This window comes from Pseudophryne corroboree, chromosome 3, assembly GCF_028390025.1.
Source record: "Pseudophryne corroboree isolate aPseCor3 chromosome 3, aPseCor3.hap2, whole genome shotgun sequence".
Lineage (NCBI taxonomy): Eukaryota > Metazoa > Chordata > Amphibia > Anura > Myobatrachidae > Pseudophryne > Pseudophryne corroboree.
This window is the reverse complement of record NC_086446.1, coordinates 648,190,268-648,214,543: the sequence shown is the minus strand read 5'-3', so window position 1 is coordinate 648,214,543 and position 24,276 is coordinate 648,190,268. Positions and strand designations below refer to the sequence as shown.

The window sequence follows — 24,276 nt, the reverse complement described above, 5'->3', positions numbered from 1 at the left end:
CTAATATAGACTGGTTGATAAAGAGATGTAGTAGTATGTATGTATAAAGAAGAAAGAAAAAAAAAACCACGGGTAGGTGGTATACAATTATGGACGGACTGCCGAGTGCCGACACAGAGGTAGCTACAGCCGTGGACTACCGTACTGTACTGTGTCTGCTGCTAATATAGACTGGTTGATAAAGAGATGTAGTAGTATGTATGTATAAAGAAGAAAGAAAAAAAAACCACGGGTAGGTGGTATACAATTATGGACGGACTGCCGAGTGCCGACACAGAGGTAGCTACAGCCGTGGACTACCGTACTGTACTGTGTCTGCTGCTAATATAGACTGGTTGATAAAGAGATGTAGTAGTATGTATGTATAAAGTAGAAAGAAAAAAAAAACACGGGTAGGTGGTATACAATTATGGACGGACTGACGAGTGCCGACACAGAGGTAGTTACAGCCGTGAACTACCGTACTGTACTGTGTCTGCTGCTAATATAGACTGGTTGATAAAGAGATGTAGTAGTATGTATGTATAAAGAAGAAAGAAAAAAAAACCACGGGTAGGTGGTATACAATTATGGACGGACTGCCGAGTGCCGACACAGAGGTAGCTACAGCCGTGGACTACCGTACTGTACTGTGTCTGCTGCTAATATAGACTGGTTGATAAAGAGATGTAGTAGTATGTATGTATAAAGAAGAAAGAAAAAAAAACCTCGGGTAGGTGGTATACAATTATGGACGGACTGCCGAGTGCCGACACAGAGGTAGCTACAGCCGTGAACTACCGTACTGTGTCTGCTGCGACTGGATGATAAATAATGATATAAAAAATATATATATATCACTACTGCAGCCGGACAGGTATATATTATATAATGACGGACCTGCTGGACACTGTCTGTCAGCAGAATGAGTTTTTTATAGAATAAAAAAAAAAACACCACACAAGTGAAGTCACACGACGAGTGTTTAACTTTTTCAGGCAATCACAATATAGTATACTACTAACTATACTGGTGGTCAGTGTGGTCAGGTCACTGGTCAGTCACACTGGCAGTGGCACTCCTGCAGCAAAAGTGTGCACTGTTTAATTTTAATATAATATGTACTCCTGGCTCCTGCTATAACCTATAACTGGCACTGCAGTGCTCCCCAGTCTCCCCCACAATTATAAGCTGTGTGAGCTGAGCACAGTCAGATATATATACATAGATGATGCAGCACACTGGGCTGAGCAGTGCACACAGATATGGTATGTGACTGAGTCACTGTGTGTATCGTTTTTTTCAGGCAGAGAACGGATATATTAAATAAAACAAAACTGCACTGTCTGGTGGTCACTGTGGTCAGTCACTAGTAAACTCTGCACTCTCTACACTTCTACAGTACTCCTAAGCTCCAGTAAATCAGGTCAATCTCTCTCTCTCTCTCTTCTAATCTAAATGGAGAGGACGCCAGCCACGTCCTCTCCCTATCAATCTCAATGCACGTGTGAAAATGGCGGCGACGCGCGGCTCCTTATATAGAATCCGAGTCTCGCGAGTATCCGACAGCGTCATGATGACGTTCGGGCGCGCTCGGGTTAACCGAGCAAGGCGGGAGGATCCGAGTCTGCTCGGACCCGTGAAAAAAACCATGAAGTTCGGGCGGGTTCGGATTCAGAGAAACCGAACCCGCTCATCTCTAATAAATACTGGGGGTCTTTGGGTGCTCTATTAGGAGGAAGTCAAATTCCTGTTTTGTAATTGCTCCACTCTCTAGATGTTTAGTTAAAAATTTCTGAAAATCTGTTTTTATACGATTCGTAGGATCATATTTCAGTTTCTTGTACGTTTTTTCATCTTTTAATTGACGTTGAATTTCTCCTACATAGAATTCTTTGCTCATGATGGCGACCCCTCCCCCCTTATCACAGGGCTGAATCACTACTTCATTGTTTTTGGATAAGTTTTTCAATGCTTGCTTTTCTTTCTCTGTCAAATTACTTTTAATTTGTTTGGATTTCACATTCTTGAAATGTTCCCCAACTAATTTATTGAAAACATTTATGTAATTTCCCTTTATTTGGGCCGGATAGAATGTAGATTTTTTTCCGAAATGAACTGGTTTCTGTTTCTTGGATAATGTCCTGTTCCGGTGTTGACTTCTTTTTAATCTTAAAAAACTTTTTTAATGTGATCTTTCTGATAAATTTTTCGGTATCTACAAACAATTTGAACGGATCCGTATTGGCAGTTGTCATATGTAACCTCACACTTTTTTTGACATAATTAGATCTATTTATATATATTTCTCTTAGATTTGTTTTTAGTTTTGTTCTACATTTTAATTAATTAATTTCTTTAGGTATGTGTATTATTAGATATTCAATTCCCCAACAGAGCTGACGTGTACTATGTTTTTAAACTGGTTGCTTAATTAGTCAATTATTTACACATGTTCTACAGAGCATTCAGGCTTTAAATACTGACAGATCTACAGGCTGGGATACACCTTTGATAAAGTCACGTGGTACGTGACGAAACGCGTCAGGACCCCGCCTCCTTGCACACCTTGATCCTGGTATCCGTAAAGGCAGCAAGCTGTCGATTGAGCTATCTCCATATCGGATCCACATTCCGGCTCTCCTTCACTGCCGCTGGCAGCATTCACCAGCACGCCGCTGCCAACTTGACATACCCGCCCGGCGGCCCCACGATCACCTCTCCGCTGCATAGCAATCAGTGGGCATTGCAGGACCTCACAACCGAGGATGCTCGGTTCGGACCAGCCCACGGAGAGGTGCATATTTATGTGTCAGGCAACAGCCATCCATTTGCCATACTGGGACTGTTAATTACGGCATTCCGTTATCAGCTATTAATTGACCGTCCGTTTATCTGATGGAGATTGAAACTGGACATATTGTCTCATTATTACTGAAGGCGTTAACTTCCAGCTTATATACCTTCAATATCAAGGTGTCTTAGCACTTATATTTTGGTATAATTTTATATACTATAAACATATAATTGACTTTTAATGTGATAATTCATTGTCATTAGTATAATAAACAATTTTTATTATTTACACGTCAGCTCTCATTTCCATATTGCCCTGACACATTGCGCAGCCGCTTTCTTTTTTCCTTATTCTGTCACATACATTTTCTGGGCTTGCTATCATGGGATACCAATAACAGAAGAAACTCATTTTAAAAATGCATCTTTTAAATCTATTTTTAAACCTTCTTTCTTCTCCTAACCTAGCTTGTGCAGGAGGCTACATTTCCGCTGGAAATTTGGGAACAAAGCAGTAAATTAGTTCTCATTCTTCTGGGCTAGTGATACTCCTCTGCTCTGCCATTACGGCCAGGGCCGTCTTTTCAATGGGGTCTTGCCCAAGGGCCCCAGGAGTATAAGTGAGGGTCCCCTCTTTCCAGGGATACCAGATTTTTGACAATCGGCCCAGGGGAACCAGAGATATCCGACTTCAAAGCAGTGGTCCCCATCCAAGCCTGTTAATTGCTATTCCCAGCCAAATATCTCGGGTTCTGTCTGACTGAGTTTTTCTGAGGGTATACTCCAAAGGCTGGGACTCTCCCCTTTTGGTGGACACTGACAGCTTGTCTCTACTATGTCCATAACCAGAGATATCAGCCTTCAAGCAGCTGGTTCCTGCTCCAGCTCCACATTCCTAATATGCAGTTTTATATATTCGTTGATGGGTTGCTCTGGCTCCTGAACTCTGATCCCCAAGTTCCCAGTACCTCATGAAAGGTGGGACTCTCTAGTTTTTTATCCTATTCAAAGCTACGAAATCTATTTCCAGGAACTGGAGATATCTGCAGTCAAGCAAGCTGCCCTCCCACTAGAAAATGCTGAATATTAAGCCTACTCCACTGTCCACCCCTCTCCTACTTATTAAACACTCCCTACCAACCTGGAAGTCATGTACTAGGACCCCTTCATTCAGCCCAATGCCCCCTTCTACAGTTTAGTGTTCTTCCTCCCGCACCATCTGTGCAGTAATGAAGTAATTAGCAGAAATTACTGCTCCAGGTCCTACATGCTGAGCAGAAGATACAGCACCCCCTACCGCCCGCGGGACATCAAAGCTGCTGCTGATAGCACCCCCGACCCCTACCACTGGAGTATGGGTAGGGGTCCCAGTGCACTGCTGTTAAGACGGCCCTGATTACGGTCCAGATGGGTAAGAGAAAACTTTTTATACAGGTTTCACTGCCCAATATCACCAATATATTTTCTTTATAAATTGCCTAGGTCAATTATTTTCGGGATGTAGTTATGTGATCGGCAGTCAGGAGACTGCCGGTCACAATACCTTCCCTTACATCCCGCCCCCTCACAATCCCAACAGTTGGCATGCCGACCAACAGGGACTAATCCCACTCCCACTTTATTCCCACTGTAGGTCGCCACCTAGCCCGCAAGGGGCTTGTTGCACTCACCCCTCTGTCTGCATTCCGCTGCCGGGATACCAGCGTCGGCATCTGCCGGTCATGCATACACACCCTTATTTTCTCACTCCATTTAGATAAATGGGTTGCAATCCATAATGTGAAGTATGTCATATCAATGTCTTTATGAATCTAGCCCCAAGGGCATAGCTTATTTATATATTTTTATATATAATTTATATATTTTTTAGATTTCAGACAGTTCTGCCATCGCCATCTAGTGGAGTATCTAAGCTAGTATGATTACATAGACCATCAACACTGTAACTGCAATTGTATTTTTGCATCTTTGGCTAAATATTTGTTGAACGTCTCTTAATATGAACATGGAGCAATGTAATAAGGTAACATATGAACTGGGAGCAATGTAATATGGCATAATATGAACTGGGGCACTGTGATATGGCATGATATGAACTGGGGGCACTGTAATGTGGCATAATATAAACTGGGGACACTAATGTGGCATAATATGAACTGGGGGTACAGTAATGTGGTATAATATGAACTGGTGTAGGTGTACTGTAATGTGGCATAATATGAACTGGGGGCACTGTAATGTGGCATAATATGAACTGGGGGCACTGTAATGTGGCACAATATGAACTTGGCACTGTAATGTGGCATAATATGAACTAGTTGCCCTGCAATATGGCATAATATAAACTGGGGGCGCTGTCTGCCGTAATGTGTAAAAAGGGGACGCTGTCTGCCGTAATGTGTAAAAAAGGGGACGCTGTCTGCCGTAATGTGTAAAAAGGGAATCTGTCTGCCGTAATGTGTAAAAAGGGGGGCTCTGCTGCTGTAATGTGTAAAAAAGGGGATGCTGTCTGCCGTAATGTGTAAAAAGGGGACGCTATTTGCCATAATGTGTAAAAAGGGGAATCTGTCTGCCGTAATGTGTAAAAAAGGGGACGCTGTCTGCCGTAATGTGTAAAAAAGGGGAATCTGTCTGCCGTAATGTGTGTAAAGGGGGCTCTGCTGCCATAATGTGTAAAAAAGGGGACGCTGTCTGCCGTAATGTGTAAAAAGGGGACGTTGTCTGCCGTAATGTGTAAAAAAGGGGACGCTGTCTGCCGTAATGTGTAAAAAAGGGGACGCTGTCTGCCGTAAGGTGTAAAAAGGGGGACGCTGTCTGCCATAATGTGTAAAATGGGACGCTGTCTGCCGTAATGTGTAAAAAGGGGACGCTGTCTGCCGTAATGTGTAAAAAGGGGACGCTATCTGCCATAATGTGTAAAAAGGGGAATCTGTCTGCCGTAATGTGTAAAAAAGGGGACGCTGTCTGCCGTAATGTGTAAAAAGGGGAATCTGTCTGCCGTAATGTGTGTAAAGGGGGCTCTGCTGCCGTAATGTGTAAAAAAGGGGACGCTGTCTGCCGTAATGTGTAAAAAGGGGACGTTGTCTGCCGTAATGTGTAAAAAAGGGGACGCTGTCTGCCGTAATGTGTAAAAAAGGGGACGCTGTCTGCCGTAAGGTGTAAAAAGGGGGACGCTGTCTGCCATAATGTGTAAAAATGGGACGCTGTCTGCCGTAATGTGTAAAAAAGGGACGCTGTCTGCCGTAATGTGTAAAAAGGGGACGCTATCTGTCATAATGTGTAAAAAGGGGAATCTGTCTGCCGTAATGTGTAAAAAAGGGGACGCTGTCTGCCGTAATGTGTAAAAAGGGGAATCTGTCTGCCGTAATGTGTGTAAAGGGGGCTCTGCTGCCGTAATGTGTAAAAAAGGGGACGCTGTCTGCCGTAATGTGTAAAAAGGGGACGTTGTCTGCCGTAATGTGTAAAAAAAGGGGACGCTGTCTGCCGTAATGTGTAAAAAAGGGGACGCTGTCTGCCGTAAGATGTAAAAAGGGGGACGCTGTCTGCCATAATGTGTAAAAATGGGACTCTGTCTGCCGTAATGTGTAAAAAGGGGACGCTGTCTGCTGTAATGTGTACAAAGAGGGACGCTGTCTGCCGTAATGTGTAAAAAAGGGGACGCTGTCTGCCGTAATGTGTAAAAAAGGGGACGCTGTCTGCGTAATGTGTAAAAAGGGGACGCTGTCTGCCATTATGTGTAAAAAGGGGGCGCTGTCTGCCGTAATGTGTAAAAAAGGGGACGCTGTCTGCCGTAATGTGTAAAAGGTTGACGCTGCCTATGCCTGACCACGCTCGCCAAGGTTGTTATTGCACGCTCCTGGTTTGCAGAGGCCTCTCCCAAGTTATTGGAATGGGGGGCTCTGGTGCCCCCCGATCGCTAGTTCCGCCACTTACTGGAGACACTGTAATGTGACATGATATGAACTGTGGACACTGTAGATCATAATGTGTATTGGTTCCTTCAAAATGTTGCTATGGAGCCCACAAAGTTTTGGCTACGCCCCTGTCTAGCCCCCATGTACTGTATATCGGGGGTAATTCCGAGTTGATCGCAGCAGGATTTTTGATAGCAATTGGGCAAAACCATGGGCACTGCAGGGGAGGCAGATATAACATGTGCAGAAAGAGTTAGATTTGGGTGGGTTATTTTGTTTCTGTGCAGGGTAAATACTGGCTGCTTTATTTTTACACTGCAAATTAGATTGCAGATTAAACACACCCCACCCAAATCTAACTCTCTCTGCACATGTTATATCTGCCTCCCCTGCAGTGCACATGGTTTTGCCCAATTGCTAACAAAAATCCTGTTGCGATCAACTTGGAATTACCCCCATCAAGTATTGGTGTGGATCTTTTGACCCATGACCACCATAGATTTATTCAGATTAACCTCTCTTGTAACTCTTAGAGCAGTGTGTTCATATCTCTTCTATAAAGCCCTATGGAAACTTGGGGGTAGATGTATTAATCTGGAGAAGGCATGAGGAAGTGATAAACCAGTGATATGTGCACGGTGATAAAGGCACCAGCCAATCAGCTCCAATATGTAAATTAACAGTTAGGATCTGATTGGCTGGTGCCTTTATCACCTTGCACATATCACTGGTTTATCACTGAAAGGATCCCTACCTCTCTTTGATTACCTCGATGTGATGGCCACTGACGTCAGTGAGAGCAATCCTTAACGTTACAGATAATACACGACACCATGTAGTTAAGAATCACTCTGTTTATTTAATAAATTACAGCGTACTATATAGAAGAGAAACATGGGTGTATACAATATGTGCAAGCATATGATTGGATAAATAGAAGTAGCATACGACATTACATGCGGGATATTTTAGTAACACACAGAAGTAACAGTTTTGATCTAGTATGTAATTGTCCTTGAAGATAAGACACACAGAAGCCTTATATTATATGAAGAGACAAAGGCATCTTGTAGAGAGTGCGTACGTGTCTATTCAAACACATAACAATTCATATAGCATGTTTAACCCTTCAATCCCCTCTTAGAATCATGATTGTTATATGACATGATTCTTAAGTGAGGCTCCTTTCTTGTTCCTCCAGTTCTTGAGATATTGGACATAATCGTCGGGTCCCTTACTATCAGAGGAGGTGACAGGACTGGTGGTTATATCATAGTACATCAGGGCCTTATCAATGCCTTTGGAGGTAAGTTTCTTTCCACAGGGAATTACACAATAAACTATAATGCCTAAAAGAATTAAAGTTACAAGTATGAATATGCTTATTTGCACAAGAGCCTGTTTCCAATTTTCAAACCACCCAAAATATTGGCTCCATGGGTTATCAATACCTGAATTTTTCTTGAGTTCTATGGATAAGGTTTCTAACTTGTTTATGGCTAAAGTAACCTTACCATTGGGACCAGTGTTGTCAGGAATATATGTACAACAGCCTTCCACCTTACTAATGTAAACACATGTACCGCCTTTTTCTGCTAGAATCATGTCAAGGGCCATTCTATTTTGAAATGTCATTTGGGAAGTGGCTTCTAGCTGTTCAGCTATACCTTTAAGAGCATCTTTGGTATCATTAACAAATCTTTGTTGATTATAATATATATAATTAATCCAGGCTACGTTTTTATTTACAGTTACTATAGGGAACAATGACTCAAAACCCGCAGCCACCTCATCTCTAGCTTTGAACTCATTTGGAACACCTCTTGGGACCCCTATAGCATCAATGTACACGTGGGGGTCAAAGCTACCTCCTGGGAGTGCTCTTTTCTTTCGATTAGCAGGAGTATTAGAGGGAGGATTGGGGTCATCGGTGATCATTAGGAGTGGCATTATGACTTTGGCCAGGGCACACTCACCATACCATGGTGTGTCTAATTTAGTTCTAAGCTTCATATCCCCACATATATAATAAATGTCGCCTAGTGATCTAGTTTGGTTGACTAAAACAGTTGTTCTTTTATTTGCACAATACCCTGGTGGGAAGGTTTTTAAATTTCTCCCTGGGGTGATGTTAGATGTATAACAGGTATAGTTTCCAGGATATATGGTTATGGTATTTCCTGGGTTGGGATTTTTTGACAATATGGGATATTCCCTTTTCCACATTTCGCACTGACTGTCATTTGTTTTGGTGTCATTAAAAAGGCTGAAAAAACAATTTTCCTGTTCTAGGGGTATATTAAGGGGCACTGTACCTAGGTGGGGCCTAGATTTGCCACAGACATAACAGTTGCTTTTATTGTGTTTGTTAGCACTATACTTCATCCATTCCAACCAAAAATTAATGTCAGAGAAACCAGTTTCAATAGCTAGGGTGTCTTCAAAGGTAGGGTTAGTAATAGCCACCATATCTTTAGAAGTGGCAATATGGGGCTTTAAAGGTTTGTTTTGGGGAGCAATTTTAGGCTGGTATTTTGGGTTTTTGTACATATCCCATAAATAAAACCTTTGTCTTGCACTATAGTACCCTGCTTGCCACCATATACCAACTACATAAGTTGCATTATCCCGGTTGCTGGGATGCACTATGTTTAGCCTGAACCGATATGAGTCTGGGCCCTCTTCCATTTTATGAATAGACAATCTTTGAAGTAGGTTCAGATGTTGACCATATCTGTTTCTGGCAGCTGATGGGCGATATCCCCAATCTGTTCCTGTATTCCACCCCACAGCTTCCCAGGAATTACAATTAGATCCATAATATCTAATGTCATAGTACCATTCGTCAGTAACACAAATATATACTGTCTCAGACATTCCTGATTTCCTCCTTTGTTGTATATAATATTTGTCATCAGCAATTTTGGGGAACATAAAATAGTCAAGGATATATGTGGCTACGTGTGTGTTAGAGGAATTGTACCACAAGGTGGGGACCCCATCTGTTTGTGTGATGCTGACTTCACATATTGTGAGGTGAATGAGGGCCAGTAGGGCTATCGAGATAGTCCCCAGGATAGAGATAGGGGGCAGGTTCTTCATCGTTTTCTGTTCTTCTGTCTTCGCTAGGTGGGAGGTCAGGGCTGTCTGCCCCGGTTCGTACCTCACTGGAATCACTTGCTTCCCTCTCTAGGTCTGGTCTAGGAACCTTTTTTACTCGGGATGCATGGATCCAGGTAGGACTTTCCTCTGTCAGGACTGCTGTTCGGGTAGCTGCTACGACCTCTGTCTCTGGACCATAGGTGAAGTCTCCTGGGCTCTTGTTCCTGGGGAGCACCTTCACCACGACTCTGTCTCCGACTTTAAAGGGGTGTGTAGGTTCCTGTGGATTCAAAGGGTTTTTACAAACAACCTCATGTTCAATTTCATTCAGTTTTGTTATCAGGGACCTGACATACTCTTCTCTGATGAGTTCTAGATCTCCTTCCTGTATTACTAGTGGTTTCTTAGCCCAGGGTGTAGGAAAAGGCCTACCCATTAGTATTTCAAATGGGGAGTAACCCAGAGTCTTTTGTGGGGTCATTCTGATCTCTGCTAGGATAATAGGAAGGACCTTCTTCCATTTATGGAAGGTACCCCCTGTGGCCTTCCTAAGCTTGTCTTTGAGGGTCCTATTCATGCGTTCTACGACCCCTGAACTCTGCGGGTGATACGGGATGTGGAATTTCCATTCCACCTGCAGGGCCTTTACCAAGGCCTGTGTAATTTTTGCTGTAAAGGCGGAGCCTTTATCACTATTGATTTGCAATGGGCACCCCCATCTGGGGATGATTTCCTGAGTTAGGATCCTAGCAACTGTCTTTGCATCCTCAGATTTAGTGGGGAATACCTCTGGCCATCGAGAGAACATGTCTACAATGACCAGGGCATACTCCTGTTTACCAGTACCTGGGATATGGGTGAAGTCAATTTGCAGGTGTGTAAAGGGTGTGGTGGGGTATTCAAGATGCTGATGTTTTGCCTTGTCAGGGTTGTTGGGGTTGTTTCGCAGACAAGTGATGCATCTACTGACATACTGATCTACTAATGACTTGGCATCCGTGACATAGAAATCATTACGTAAGAGTAAGGTAGTTGTTGCCTTACTGTGGTGTCCTATGCCATGGTAGTGGGCAATAAACAAGGGTGCACTGGACTGGGGTATACAAGGTTTCCCCTCTTTGCAGATTAATCCTGTTTTAGGATTCTTCTGCAAAACTGGGTAAGTCCAGTCAGCTAGGTCGGCATTGGAGGCTGAGGCCTGTAACTGGGTGATCAGGTAGTGGTTGTCGAGAGCTGGGGGGGTCATGATGGACATGTGGGCCTGAGTGATGGGCTGTGAGGCCGCATGTTTGGCAGCAGAGTCAGCAAGAGCATTTCCAAGGGAGACTGCATCCTTCCCACCCGTGTGTGCCCTGCAATGGAGGATTGCAATGTCAGAGGGCAGGGTTATGGCATGCAGAAGGTCAGAGATGAGTTGGGCATGTGATATGCCTTTTCCATCAGCTCCAAGGAAACCACGGCGTCGCCAAATGACCCCATGGTCATGCACGACGCCGTACGCGTATTTGGAGTCAGTGTAGATGGTGACTGGTTTATTCTGGTAAAGGTGACAAGCCCTTGTGAGAGCAATGAGCTCTGCAGCCTGTGCTGACTGGTAAGGAATGGGCTGTGCTTCCAGAATAATGTCAGGGAGAGTGACAATAGCATAACCCGCTTGGTACGTGGTGTCATTGGGTCTGCTACAGGAACCATCTACAAAAATGACATCCGCGTCGGGGACAGGGACAGGGGACATGTCCAGTCTGGGGGATGTTTCTGACTCAATGGAAGCTGAGCAGTCATGGGGTTCAGGAGGGTGGTCTTCAGGACCTTTGAGCCCCAGTAGAGCGTTGAGAATGGGTGCAGGACCTGAAGAGTTGGTGGCATACTTAATGGTGAGGGAGGGGTTGTTTAAAAGGAGAACCTCATATCCACTGAGGCGCTGAGCTGACATGTGTTGTGTGTGTAACCCTTTTAAAATGGTTAGAACATCATGAGTGGTGTGAAGTATTGTTGTGTGGCCTAGGGTGAGTGTGGTGGCCATTTCAGTTACCATTGCACAGGCTGCAAGTGCCCTGAGGCAAGCAGGCATACCTTGCACTGTGACAGGCATTACTTTGGAAAAAAATGCCACTGGGCGCAACTTTCCTCCATGAAACTGTGTGAGCACCCCCGCCATGGTTTTACAATTGTCCCTTGCAAACAAATGAAAAGGTAGTACATAGTTGGGGAGGCCAAGTGCCGGACTTTTCATTAACATACACTTTAAGCTTTCATATGCAGTTAACATTTCTTGTGACCATTGTACAATATTAGGTTTGTCTTTCAGTGTGGCTTGTCTCAAAATGTTATCATAATAGGAACAATCAGATATCCACTGTCTGCAGTAATTTACCATACCCAGAAAAGACAGCAGTTCCCTCTGGGTAGTTGGGGTGACCAGGCCCAATACAGACTGAATGCGCTGTGGACTGACTTTCCTTTCCCCCTGAGTGAGCACAAAACCCAAGTAATCCACATGCTTCTTACACCATTGCATTTTTGTTTTGGACACCTTGTGTCCACATTCACAGAGCCAGTTTAACAGTGATATACCATCCTCCCGGCAGGCCTCCTCAGTTTGACTACAGAGCAGCAGATCATCTGCATACTGTAGCAGGACTGAACCATGGTGAGGGTGCCAGGGCCCCAATGTGGCCTGGAGTACAATGCTATACACAACAGGTGCGTCAATGAAGCCCTGGGGTAAACGACACCAGGTGAGTTGCTTGCCCTCAAAAGAAAATGCAAAAAGTAACTGTGTCTGTGCATCCACTGGAATGCTAAAAAATGCATTTTTTAAATCAATTACCGAAAAAAATGCAGCATCTGCAGGGATAGCTGAAATGAGTGAGTTAATGTCAGGTACAATGGGTGCTATAGGCACAATGAGTTGGTTAATTGCCCTAAGGTCTTGTACAAACCTTACACTGCCATCTGACTTAGCAACTGGGTTGACTGGTGTGCAGTAAGGTGAAATTACGTGTCTGAGAATGCCTTGTTGGAGAAACTGTTGTATCATTGGTCTAAGACCTTCAATCTTCTCTTGTGACAAGGGGTATTGCTTTTGATAGACAGGTTGTGTGTCAGGTTTCAGGGTTGCTCTATATGGTGTGCAAGGAATGAGGCCAGTGTCATAGGGACCCTCCGACCATAGAGCAGGGTTTACTTTGTCAAAATCAGGTGTAATGTCTGTTGCTTCCCACACCGGTAGGTGTGGGGACTCAACCTCCAGGCCACTGCCAGTGGGTGAAGGGAGAATGGAGATTTCGAGCCTGCTAAGAAGATCCCTTCCCAGAAGATTAATTGGACATTCAGGTATTACAGTGAAATTGTGTTTACCCATATATGTGCCTCCCGTGGTTCTGACACTAAGGGCATCTGTCAGGTAAGCATCTGTGGGTATCCCATTGATTCCCATTGAAGGAGCAGTCTTTACCAAATGACCATCGTACAGGTCGACACACAAAACACTAGTAGTTGCCCCGCTATCTACCAGGAAAGGGATTGCTCTCTTTCCTATAATCAAGGTTAGTAGCGGTGGGTCCTTCCAGTGTCTGGTGAGCTGGGCAAAGGCTGGGATACCCTCCTCCGGGCCCCGTCAGTGGGAGGGGTCCTGCCAGTCAACTCGGAATCGGACATGATCCTGAAAGGGGTTGTTGTGTGACTGTCGGGGATGATCCCGGGAGGGAGCCGGAGCTTGGGGCTGTCGGTGGTTTTGTGAGGGACAAGGGCAATCCCTTGCCCAGTGATCGTCCCTTCCACAGTTGAAGCAGGAGGTTTGTTTCCTGCTGGCAGAGTCAGGGGGGTGGGGTGGCCTGGCTTGTGGGTTTTGATATCGGGCTGGATTACGGGGTGGGCCAGTGGAGTGCTGCTGGCGTCTATCTCCCTGACCTCTCTGATTTTGGTAATTATGAGTTGGGGCATTCTGCAAGGGTTTTTTAACATCAAAGCATCCTGCAGCTTCCTTTTCATATAAGTGCTTTTCAAATTCCTTAATATTATCAGAGGTCCAGGAAGAAACACCTTGCTTAACAGGGACCATAACAGATGGCAACAAGTTATTTACAAAGGTAGAAATTAGTAAATGGTCTGTATCTACAAGAGTGAGACCTGCATCTTCAGACCAACACTTTTTAAACCTCTTCCAGAACTCAGTGACAGTTTCAGTGGGCTTTTGTTTACATGCTACGGCAATGGGAAGAGAAGCCCGGGTTTTAAAAATCTCTTTCATATGGGTCTCAATTTCCTTCCACATCTCCGTTACACCGTCCCCAGTATTGAGAGGGTAGCGAACGGCATCGTTAAGGGTGGTAGGAGTGTTTATGGTGGGAATCTTTTTCCAATCCCACCCGTTGTAATGGTCTATAACCCCATCTATGATCAGCTTCATATCTTCTTGAGTATAGCTGCGTCCTGTGCAAGCCTTTTTCAAGTAAGCTATGCAGCCGTCAGGTGCAACAGTGGGTTTGGGACAGTTCTTAACAATTCTGTCTAAATCCTCTATTTCAATGGGTTTCTTTAACAACTGATCCCCTACTGTCATGAAGGGCAGGTGGGTGGCGACACCGAGGAAACCAGTGCCGGATCGCGTTGTGGAGGGGGTGAGAGGGTTGTCAGTAGCAATAGTTAAGTCAGCGTTGCGGCGGGAGGCGGTTTGTCTGTTAGGAGTAGGGGCACTAGGGGCGGGGGTGGTTACGTCTATGTGGAGGGTACTGTCAGGGGGGGCTATTCCTCCTGAGCCTCCTTCTCCTTCCCCTTCCCCTCCTCCCCCTCCCCTTTGCATCGGCATTCGTGACAAAGCAACTGAGCCTCCTTCTCCTTCCCCTTCCCCTCCTCCCCCTCCCCTTTGCATCGGAATTCGTGACAAAGCAACTGCAGCTAAAAGATCTGTGTCTTTTAAGGAGGGGTATAGGGGACTGTAGGGCGGAGGAGAAGAGTTTTTCAGAAACTTGTTGCTTCTAAATTCCTCAGCTTTGTGTAGTCGGGAAGTTACAGATTTTATTCTACGCTGTTTCTGCTTGATATTTTTGTCATACCAATGAGGTGCTATCGTGAGCCATTGCTCTCCTCCAGCACGCATATATGTCATGTCCCATTGTGGGTCATGATCATACCACGGCCAGGCTTCCTTGTCTCCCAGACAAAGCCCTTTGATCATGTCCATATAAAATGGATAATTAATACCATCACGGGGGAATGGGCTGGGGCTGCCAACTTTCTCTGTCCACCCCGCTAAGTTATCTACCCAAGGGTTAACTAGATAATAATCTGTGGTGGAGTTACGGGCTACATACTCCTTACATGTCTCTCCTGGTAAAGGTGGAGGATAAATGACTGTCTTACTCTGACCCCCTCCCATAGTAAAGAATACAATCTACACCAGCTTTCTACGCAATTTCTACAACAACTTATAACAACTGTCTATGCAATATCACAACAAAAATATGTTCTATGCAATTTCACAACAAAAACTTTCTATGCATGCATTAGCTAACACCAGTTAATTAGTCATTGACAATATCACAATATTATCTGTATAATGAGAACATGAAATCTTTTGACGGGTACGCTTACCTTCGTACAAGATGTCAGAAAAATACAGCGTTTTAAACAGGAAGCAAGAAAAGAGTTTTGAGTAAAGATATCTGGCAGACGAAAACTTACCAGCCGTCTGAACCAAATATAAGAACTTATCTCACTACAACATACAAGAATATATATATAGACGATCAGATCGAGGTATAATCTACGTTATGTATAGACCCCAGGTCTATATATTTTTTTTTTAAGTATCCCAGATACTAACGTCTTTGGAGAATTGCGCTTGGACTCCTGGTCCTTTCTCAGACGTATCTTTAAGTCCCAGACATTAAAGATTCTATGGTATCCCTGATACCTGTTTTATGTTTTTACATAAAACTTCGTAATATTAAGTCCCGGACTTAAATATTACCTTGTCACGTGTTCCCGGAACACTGACACGGATTCAGCTTCAGTGTATGACCGCAATCCTGTATGGCAAAGATAGACAATAAATTCTCTATTTTTACCATTCAGGGACGATCACTGAATCCCGGACATAGAGCTCCCAGCTGAAAGGATCCCTACCTCTCTTTGATTACCTCGATGTGATGGCCACTGACGTCAGTGAGAGCAATCCTTAACGTTACAGATAATACACGACACCATGTAGTTAAGAATCACTCTGTTTATTTAATAAATTACAGCGTACTATATAGAAGAGAAACATGGGTGTATACAATATGTGCAAGCATATGATTGGATAAATAGAAGTAGCATACGACATTACATGCGGGATATTTTAGTAACACACAGAAGTAACAGTTTTGATCTAGTATGTAATTGTCCTTGAAGATAAGACACACAGAAGCCTTATATTATATGAAGAGACAAAGGCATCTTGTAGAGAGTGCGTACGTGTCTATTCAAACACATAACAATTCATATAGCATGTTTAACCCTTCAATCACTTCCTTATGCCTTCTCCAGGTTAATACAGTACATCTGCCCCTTGAATACTAGTAAGTTAAGTTAGCACTCTGATACTGCTAATAGGTGATTCCCTGGAGGGGAAGGAGGGGGAGGAGGAGGAGGAGGTGTATAATGGATAAGTGTTTGCTAGAATTATTAACACTTTCACTGCATTTGTGGGGTAAATGTAAGGTTTAGGCAGGTGTTAGATTTCTTGTGGCTGCCTGCAAATCAGAGGCTATTATATTTACCCCCAGGTATGTCAAATACTGAGGGGCAGCTGTACTTAGCCTTGGAGAGTGATAAAGTGGAGAGAGATAAAGTACCAACCAATCATCTCATAACTGTCATTTTTCAAACACAGCCTGTAACATGGCAGTTAGGAGCTGATTATCTGGTACATTATCTCTCTCCAAGGCTTATTACTTAGTACTTAGTACTCCCTTGGGGAAAGCTAAAGTTTAGAAGTTGCCAATACCAATAAACCAGTCTGTAACTGTCATTTTTAAATGACAACTAGGAGCTGATTGGTTACTATGGGAAATGTCTCCATTTTATCTCTCCGGAAGGTTTTGGGTATCTCTCTTTAACGACTGTCAGCAAGGGTCATGTATAAATGCCTAATTTGGGGTAAATTTACTAAGATGGGAGTTCTGTTTAAGATGGGATGTTGCCCATAGCAACCAATCAGATTTTACTTCTCATTTATCTAGCACCTTCTATAAGATAATACCTGGAATCTGATTGGTTGCTATGGGCAACATCCCATCTTAAATAGAGCTCCCATCTTAGTAAATTTACCCCTTTGTGTTGAAATATGACAGAATTTATGCCATGTCTTTAGATTTTGCACCTTTAAAATGAGTGGGGAGGGCTGCATTTTCAGTGATTTATAACCAATGTATATAAAGAAGTAAACTGTTATAGCTACAAAATGAGTTATATCTTCAACTGATTATGTGGCACAGAATTATTTTGTAACTCTCAAAACTGATTATGATCGAAATACATTTTTGGCACACAATCCATTTTTGCAGGCTCCAAAGCTATTTGGCAACACAATTGATTCTGTGGGAAAATACAGGTGTGATAAAACATATTGTAAGTGTTTTCTGTAGCGCACAATAGTGATTGTGTGGCACTAACTGTAATTTGCAGCACCCAAATTTGACAGCTTTGCACAACATATATTTTAGAACAACAAAAGGTGCATTTTTGTCAGTCAGGAGTAATGTTTCTGTTACAAAATAAAATGTGGCTCAGCAACCATTGATGCTTAATTATGTAGACAAAACGTCTGACAGACAAAAACCAGACATCAGTGAGGATGACCTTGAGCTAAACGGAATTTTTTTTTTTTTTTTTAGATTTCAGACAGCTGTGCCATCGCCACCTAGTGGAGTATCTATGCTAGTATGATTACGTAGACCATCAACACTAAGAACTGCAACTGTTATTTTGCATCTTTGGCTAATTAGCTGTTGAACGTCTCTTAAAACAAATGAAATCCTATAAGACTGGTGATGTTTTATATAGACTGTTTCCAGTTTGCACTACCAGCTAGGGAAGTTATCTTCACTAGACCCCTACCAACACTGTCCATTAGATCTTTTGTGCCAATTATTTAACTTTTTGCTATAACATGGCCCATACTATATATCTAGCACCAAGTTTGTCCTCCTTTGACCAGAGCATGCCAATCCATGCCAGAACTGTAAGCAATCTGGGCCACAAATATTAGAAACTCATTGTTTCTTTAATCATCCAAGGCAAAATGCAGTAGGAAGAGACTGTAGTACCAAATATGGGCCCTCATTCCGAGTTGTTCGCTCGGTATTTTTCATCGCATCGCAAAGAAAATCCGCTTAGTACGCATGCGCAATGTTCGCACTGCGACTGCGCCAAGTAACTTTGCTATGAAGAAAGTAATTTTACTCACGGCTTTTTCATCGCTCCGGCGATCGTAATGTGATTGACAGGAAATGGGTGTTACTGGGCGGAAGCACGGCGTTTTAGGGGCGTGTGGCTGAAAACGCTACCGTTTCCGGAAAAAACGCAGGAGTGGCCGGAGAAACGGTGGGAGTGCCTGGGCGAACGCTGGGTGTGTTTGTGACGTCAACCTGGAACGACAAGCACTGAACTGATCGCACAGGCAGAGTAAGTCTGAAGCTACTCTAAAACTGCTACGAGGTTTGTGATCGCAATATTGCGAATACATCGGTCGCACTTTTAAGAAGCTAAGATACACTCCCAGTAGGCGTAGGCTTAGCGTGTGTAACTCTGCTACATTCGCCTTGCGAGCGATCAACTCGGAATGAGGGCCATGAATTGAAGATATACAAATTAAAAGGATGAGTTTAATTGTATTGAGTTTCAAAGGTTTTAGCCCACCCCTTTAAAATTGCCCTATGCCGAGTGTTTTTTTTCTAACCAGCCTCCTGGGTTTGTTTGTCTCTGCATGCAGTTACGTAGATATAACACCTATACAAAATGCTGTCTTAGTGGAACAAACAAAGATGTATTTCGGATACATCTTTGTGCTACCTCACATTGCTTGTTCATGCATCTCACAGAGAGGGTCATATCACATACTAAACAAAGAAAGAAAAATGATGTATCACCATAGCAACAGATATTGCTACAGAATTCTCCAGTGCTGTGTGGCCACTTCACAAAGAGAAGCAATGAATACAATGTGTCACTCTTCAATGATTTGTGGTTGCCATGGTAATAATACAGTTATTGTCAGGGCCAATGATGATATGTCTTTTTCTGCAAGTCATTTCAGGCTTTTGTGAGTTTTTTTCTCTTATCAGCCTGTTGCGAGACAGAACTTTTTCTAAAATTGATACAATCTGTAAAAATCAATATGCCAAATTCATCTTTATTATTAATTTCTAATCTTATTGCGTAATCATGTTCTTTTGGTAAGCTGATCATGCGATGCAGTGCCAAGCGAGGTTCACAAAAATGATACTGTGCATTTTTAATAAATAACACTTTGTAATCATGGCAGAGAATTGTTGATCAAAGAAGGAAATGCACTAAGGATGATCCAGTTGTTCAACATTATTGTAGGTGATTTTAATTGTGCACACCTTCCTGCCAATTTTAACAGATAGTTGCCTTTGGTTGCCATGTATTTTTGTCATGTTTAGATATGACGTGGCTCTCTCATTTGGACGCAGTTCTACACTGAGTACACAATTCTATTCCACAATTATAACAACACTGCTGATTTAAAAGAGCATTATGTTTGGTAAAGCTAGCAAAAGTATATGAAAAAAACATACAGGGGGCGCAGCCTATGAAAAGGGGCGTGACTTTGTGGGAGTGCCTGCAGTCGCGAGCCACGCCCCCATTTTCATCACTGAGGGGGTATGCCCAGCGCTCTGTGAGCCGCTGGCATGCCCCCTCTCCTTCTGGCTCCACTGAATAGATGCTGTGCGCATGCGTCTATTCACCGCGAGTGCAGGAGCCTCCCAACTGTCCCCCCCCCCCCCCCCCACACACACACACACACACCACGGGACACTGCGGCCTGCGGGTGGGACAGCGGGACAGTCCCAGAAAATGGGACTGTCCCGTGAAAATCGGGACAGTTGGGAGGTATGCAGTAGTAAAATAAGGTGGTGTGGTAGTTCCCGATGCTGTCTGGGGCCTCGGAAGGTGCAGCTTTGCTCCAAGATGGCATGGCTGTGCCTCATTCAGAGGGGCAGCACCCATTAGTGGCGGCTCCAGAGCTGGGGCTGCAGCGCAGTGCAAAATCCAAATAGGGGAGCCACACCAACTGCTCACCCAAACATTGCCAGGCATCTCCCAGGCCGGGAATCACTGGCAGTTGGTGTGGCTTCTGTATTTGAATTCTGGGCAGCGCTACAGCCCCACCTCTGCAGCTTCCTCTGGACCCCACTATTCACATTGATGCATGGTGAAGCACTCGGAAACTTGGCCACGCCTCCCTTGGGAAAGGAGCATCAAAATACTCTTGGTCATTGGCTAATATCATCCTACGGTGTTTATAAACCTCGCTGTATACCCTTGTGATGCTTTCTGTCACTTGAATCTTAAATATTTTAAGGAATCACATTAGGGGTAATTCAGATCTGATTGCATCAGCACATTTGTTATCTAGTGGGCAAAACCATGTGCACTGCAGGGGGGGGCAGATATAACATGTGCAGAGAGAGTTAGATTTGGGTGGGTTATTTTGTTTCTGTGCAGGGTAAATACTGCCTGCTTTATTTCTCTAACGTCCTAGTGGATGCTGGGGACTCCGTCAGGACCATGGGGAATAGCGGCTCCGCAGGAGACAGGGCACAAAAAGTAAGCTTTTAGGATCACATGGTGTGTACTGGCTCCTCCCCCTATGACCCTCCTCCAAGCCTCAGTTAGGTTTTTGTGCCCGTCCGAGCAGGGTGCAATCTAGGTGGCTCTCATAAAGAGCTGCTTAGAAAAAGTTTTTTAGGTTTCTTATTTTCAGTGAGTCCTGCTGGCAACAGGCTCACTGCTACGAGGGACTTAGGGGAGAGAAGTGAACTCACCTGCGTGCAGGATGGATTTGCTTCTTAGGCTACTGGACACCATTAGCTCCAGAGGGATCGAACACAGGCCCAGCCATGGAGTCCGGTCCCGGAGCCGTGCCGCCGACCCCCCTTGCAGATGCCGAAGTTGAAGAGGTCCAGAGGTCCGGAAACAGGCGGCAGAAGACTTTCAGTCTTCATAAGGTAGCGCACAGCACTGCAGCTGTGCGCCATTGTTGTCGGCACACTTCACACCAGCGGTCACTGAGGGTGCAGGGCGCTGGGGGGGGCGCCCTGGGCAGCAATGTATAATACCTTTTTCTATGGCTAAAATACATCACATATAGCCCTTGAGGCTATATGGATGTATTTAACCCCTGCCATATATCGCAAACTCCGGGAGAAGAGCCCGCCGTTTTAGGGGGCGGGGCCTATTCTCCTCAGCACACAGCGCCATTTTCCTGCTCAGCTCCGCTGTGAGGAAGGCTCCCAGGACTCTCCCCTGCACTGCACTACAGAAACAGGGTAAAACAGAGAAGGGGGGCATATTTTGGCGATATTTTTATATATTAAGCGCATATAACAGAAACAACACCTTTTAGGGTTGTTTATATACATTTTTATAGCGCTTTGGTGTGTGCTGGCAAACTCTCCCTCTGTCTCCCCAAAGGGCTAGTGGGGTCCTGTCTTCGATAAGAGCATTCCCTGTGTGTCTGCTGTGTGTCGGTACGTGTGTGTCGACATGTATGAGGACGATGTTGGTGTGGAGGCGGAGCAATTGCCGGTAATGGTGATGTCACCCCCTAGGGAGTCGACACCGGAATGGATGGCTTTAATTATGGAATTACGTGATAATGTTAGCACGCTGCAAAAGTCAGTTGACGACATGAGACGGCCGGAAAACCAGTTAGTACCTGTCCAGGCGTCTCAGGCACCGTCAGGGGCTGTAAAACGTCCCTTACCTCAGTCAGTCGACACAGGTACCGACACAGATGAATCTAGTGTCGACGGTGAAGAAAGAAACGTATTTTCCAATAGGGCCACACGTTATATGATCACGGCAATGAAGGAGGCTTTGCATATCTCTGATACTGCAGGTACCTCAAAGGGGGGTATTATGTGGGGTGTGAAAAAACTACCTGTAGCTTTTCCAGAATCAGAGGAATTGAATGACGTGTGTGATGAAGCGTGGGTTAACCCCGATAGAAAACTGCTAATTTCAAAGAAGTTATTGGCATTATACCCTTTCCCACCAGAGGTTAGGGCGCGCTGGGAAACACCCCCTAGGGTGGATAAGGCGCTCACACGCTTATCAAAACAAGTGGCGTTACCGTCTCCTGATACGGCCGCCCTCAAGGATCCAGCTGATAGGAGGCTGGAAACTACCCTGAAGAGTATATACACACATACTGGTGTTATACTGCGACCAGCAATAGCCTCAGCCTGGATGTGCAGTGCTGGGGTGGTGTGGTCGGATTCCCTGACTGAAAATATTGATACCCTGGATAGGGACAGTATTTTATTGACTATAGAGCAATTAAAGGATGCTTTTCTTTATATGCGAGATGCTCAGAGGGATATTTGCACTCTGGCATCGAGAGTAAGTGCGATGTCCATATCTGCCAGAAGAAGTTTATGGACGCGACAGTGGTCAGGTGATGCGGATTCCAAACGGCATATGGAAGTATTGCCGTATAAAGGAGAGGAATTATTTGGGGTCGGTCTATCGGATCTGGTGGCCACGGCAACAGCCGGAAAATCCACTTTTTTACCTCAGGTCACCTCCCAACAGAAAAAGACACCGTCTTTTCAGCCGCAGTCCTTTCGTTCCTATAAGAACAAGCGGGCAAAAGGACAGTCATATTTGCCCAGAGGCAAAGGAAGGGGTAAGAGGGTGCAGCAAGCAACTACTTCCCACGAACAGAAGCCCTCCCCGGCTTCTACAAAGCCCTCAGCATGACGCTGGGGCTGTGCAAGCGGACTCAGGGGCGGTGGGGGGTCGACTAAAGATTTTCAGCACACAGTGGGCGCGCTCACAGGTGGACCCTTGGATCCTGCAGGTAGTATCTCAGGGTTACAAGTTGGAATTCGAAAAGTATCCCCCTCGCCGGTTCCTAAAGTCTGCTTTACCAACGTCTCCCTCAGAAAGGGCGACGGTATTGGAAGCCATTCACAAGCTGTATTCTCAGCAGGTGATAGTCAAGGTACCCCTCCTACAACAGGGAAAGGGGTATTATTCCACACTATTTGTGGTACCGAAGCCGGACGGTTCGGTAAGACCTATTCTAAATCTGAAATCCTTGAACCTGTACATACAGAAATTCAAGTTCAAGATGGAGTCACTCAGAGCAGTGATAGCGAATCTGGAAGAAGGGGACTTCATGGTGTCCCTGGACATAAAAGATGCTTATCTGCATGTCCCAATTTACCCTTCACACCAAGGGTATCTCAGGTTCGTGATACAAAACTGTCATTATCAGTTTCAAACGCTGCCGTTTGGTTTGTCCACGGCACCTCGGGTCTTTACCAAGGTAATGGCCGAAATGATGGTTCTTCTATGAAGAAAAGGCGTATTAATTATCCCTTACTTGGACGATCTCCTGATAAGGGCAAGGTCCAGAGAACAGCTGGAAGTCGGAGTAGCACTAACCCAAGTAGTGCTTCAACAACACGGGTGGATTCTGAATCTTCCAAAATCTCAATTGACCCCGACGACACGTCTGCTGTTCCTGGGAATGATTCTGGACACTGTTCAGAAAAAGGTGTTTCTCCCGGAGGAGAAAGCAAGGGAGTTATCCGAACTTGTCAGGAACCTCCTAAAACCAGGAAATGTGTCAGTACATCAATGCACAAGAGTCCTGGGAAAGATGGTGGCTTCTTACGAAGCAATTCCATTCGGCAGATTCCACGCACGAATATTTCAGTGGGATCTGCTGGACAAATGGTCCGGATCGCATCTGCACATGCATCAGCGGATAACACTGTCACCAAGAACAAGGGTGTCTCTTCTGTGGTGGTTGCAGAGTGCCCATCTGTTAGAGGGCCGCAGATTCGGCATACAGGACTGGGTCCTGGTGACTACGGATGCCAGCCTACGAGGCTGGGGAGCAGTCACACAGGGAAGAAACTTCCAGGGCGTGTGGTCAAACCTGGAGACGTCTCTTCACATAAATATACTGGAGCTAAGAGCGATTTACAATGCTCTAAGCCTGGCAAAACCGCTGCTTCAGGGTCAGCCGGTGTTGATCCAGTCGGACAACATCACGGCAGTCGCCCACGTAAACAGACAGGGCGGCACGAGAAGCAGAAGAGCAATGACAGAAGCTGCAAGGATTCTTCGCTGGGCGGAAAATCATGTCATAGCACTGTCAGCAGTGTTCATTCCGGGAGTGGACAACTGGGAAGCAGACTTCCTCAGCAGACACGACCTCCACCCGGGAGAGTGGGGA

General features: G+C 44.8%; 1 protein-coding gene across 4 annotated transcripts in view; it reads left to right on the top strand.

Moving 5' to 3' along the window:
• Positions 1–24,276, top strand: part of ANK3 (ankyrin 3) — a 1,328,922-nt gene that overhangs the window by 213,266 nt on the left and 1,091,380 nt on the right. For 2 of the 4 annotated variants that reach the window (XM_063961785.1, XM_063961784.1), the window contains exon 2: positions 7,891–7,995. The exons of the other annotated variants lie outside the window; for them this stretch is intronic. In XM_063961785.1, the coding sequence (XP_063817855.1) occupies positions 7,984–7,995 (12 nt within the window). In that variant the 5' untranslated portion in view covers positions 7,891–7,983. The remainder of the gene's footprint in view (positions 1–7,890; positions 7,996–24,276) is intronic. 4 annotated transcript variants of the gene reach the window in all.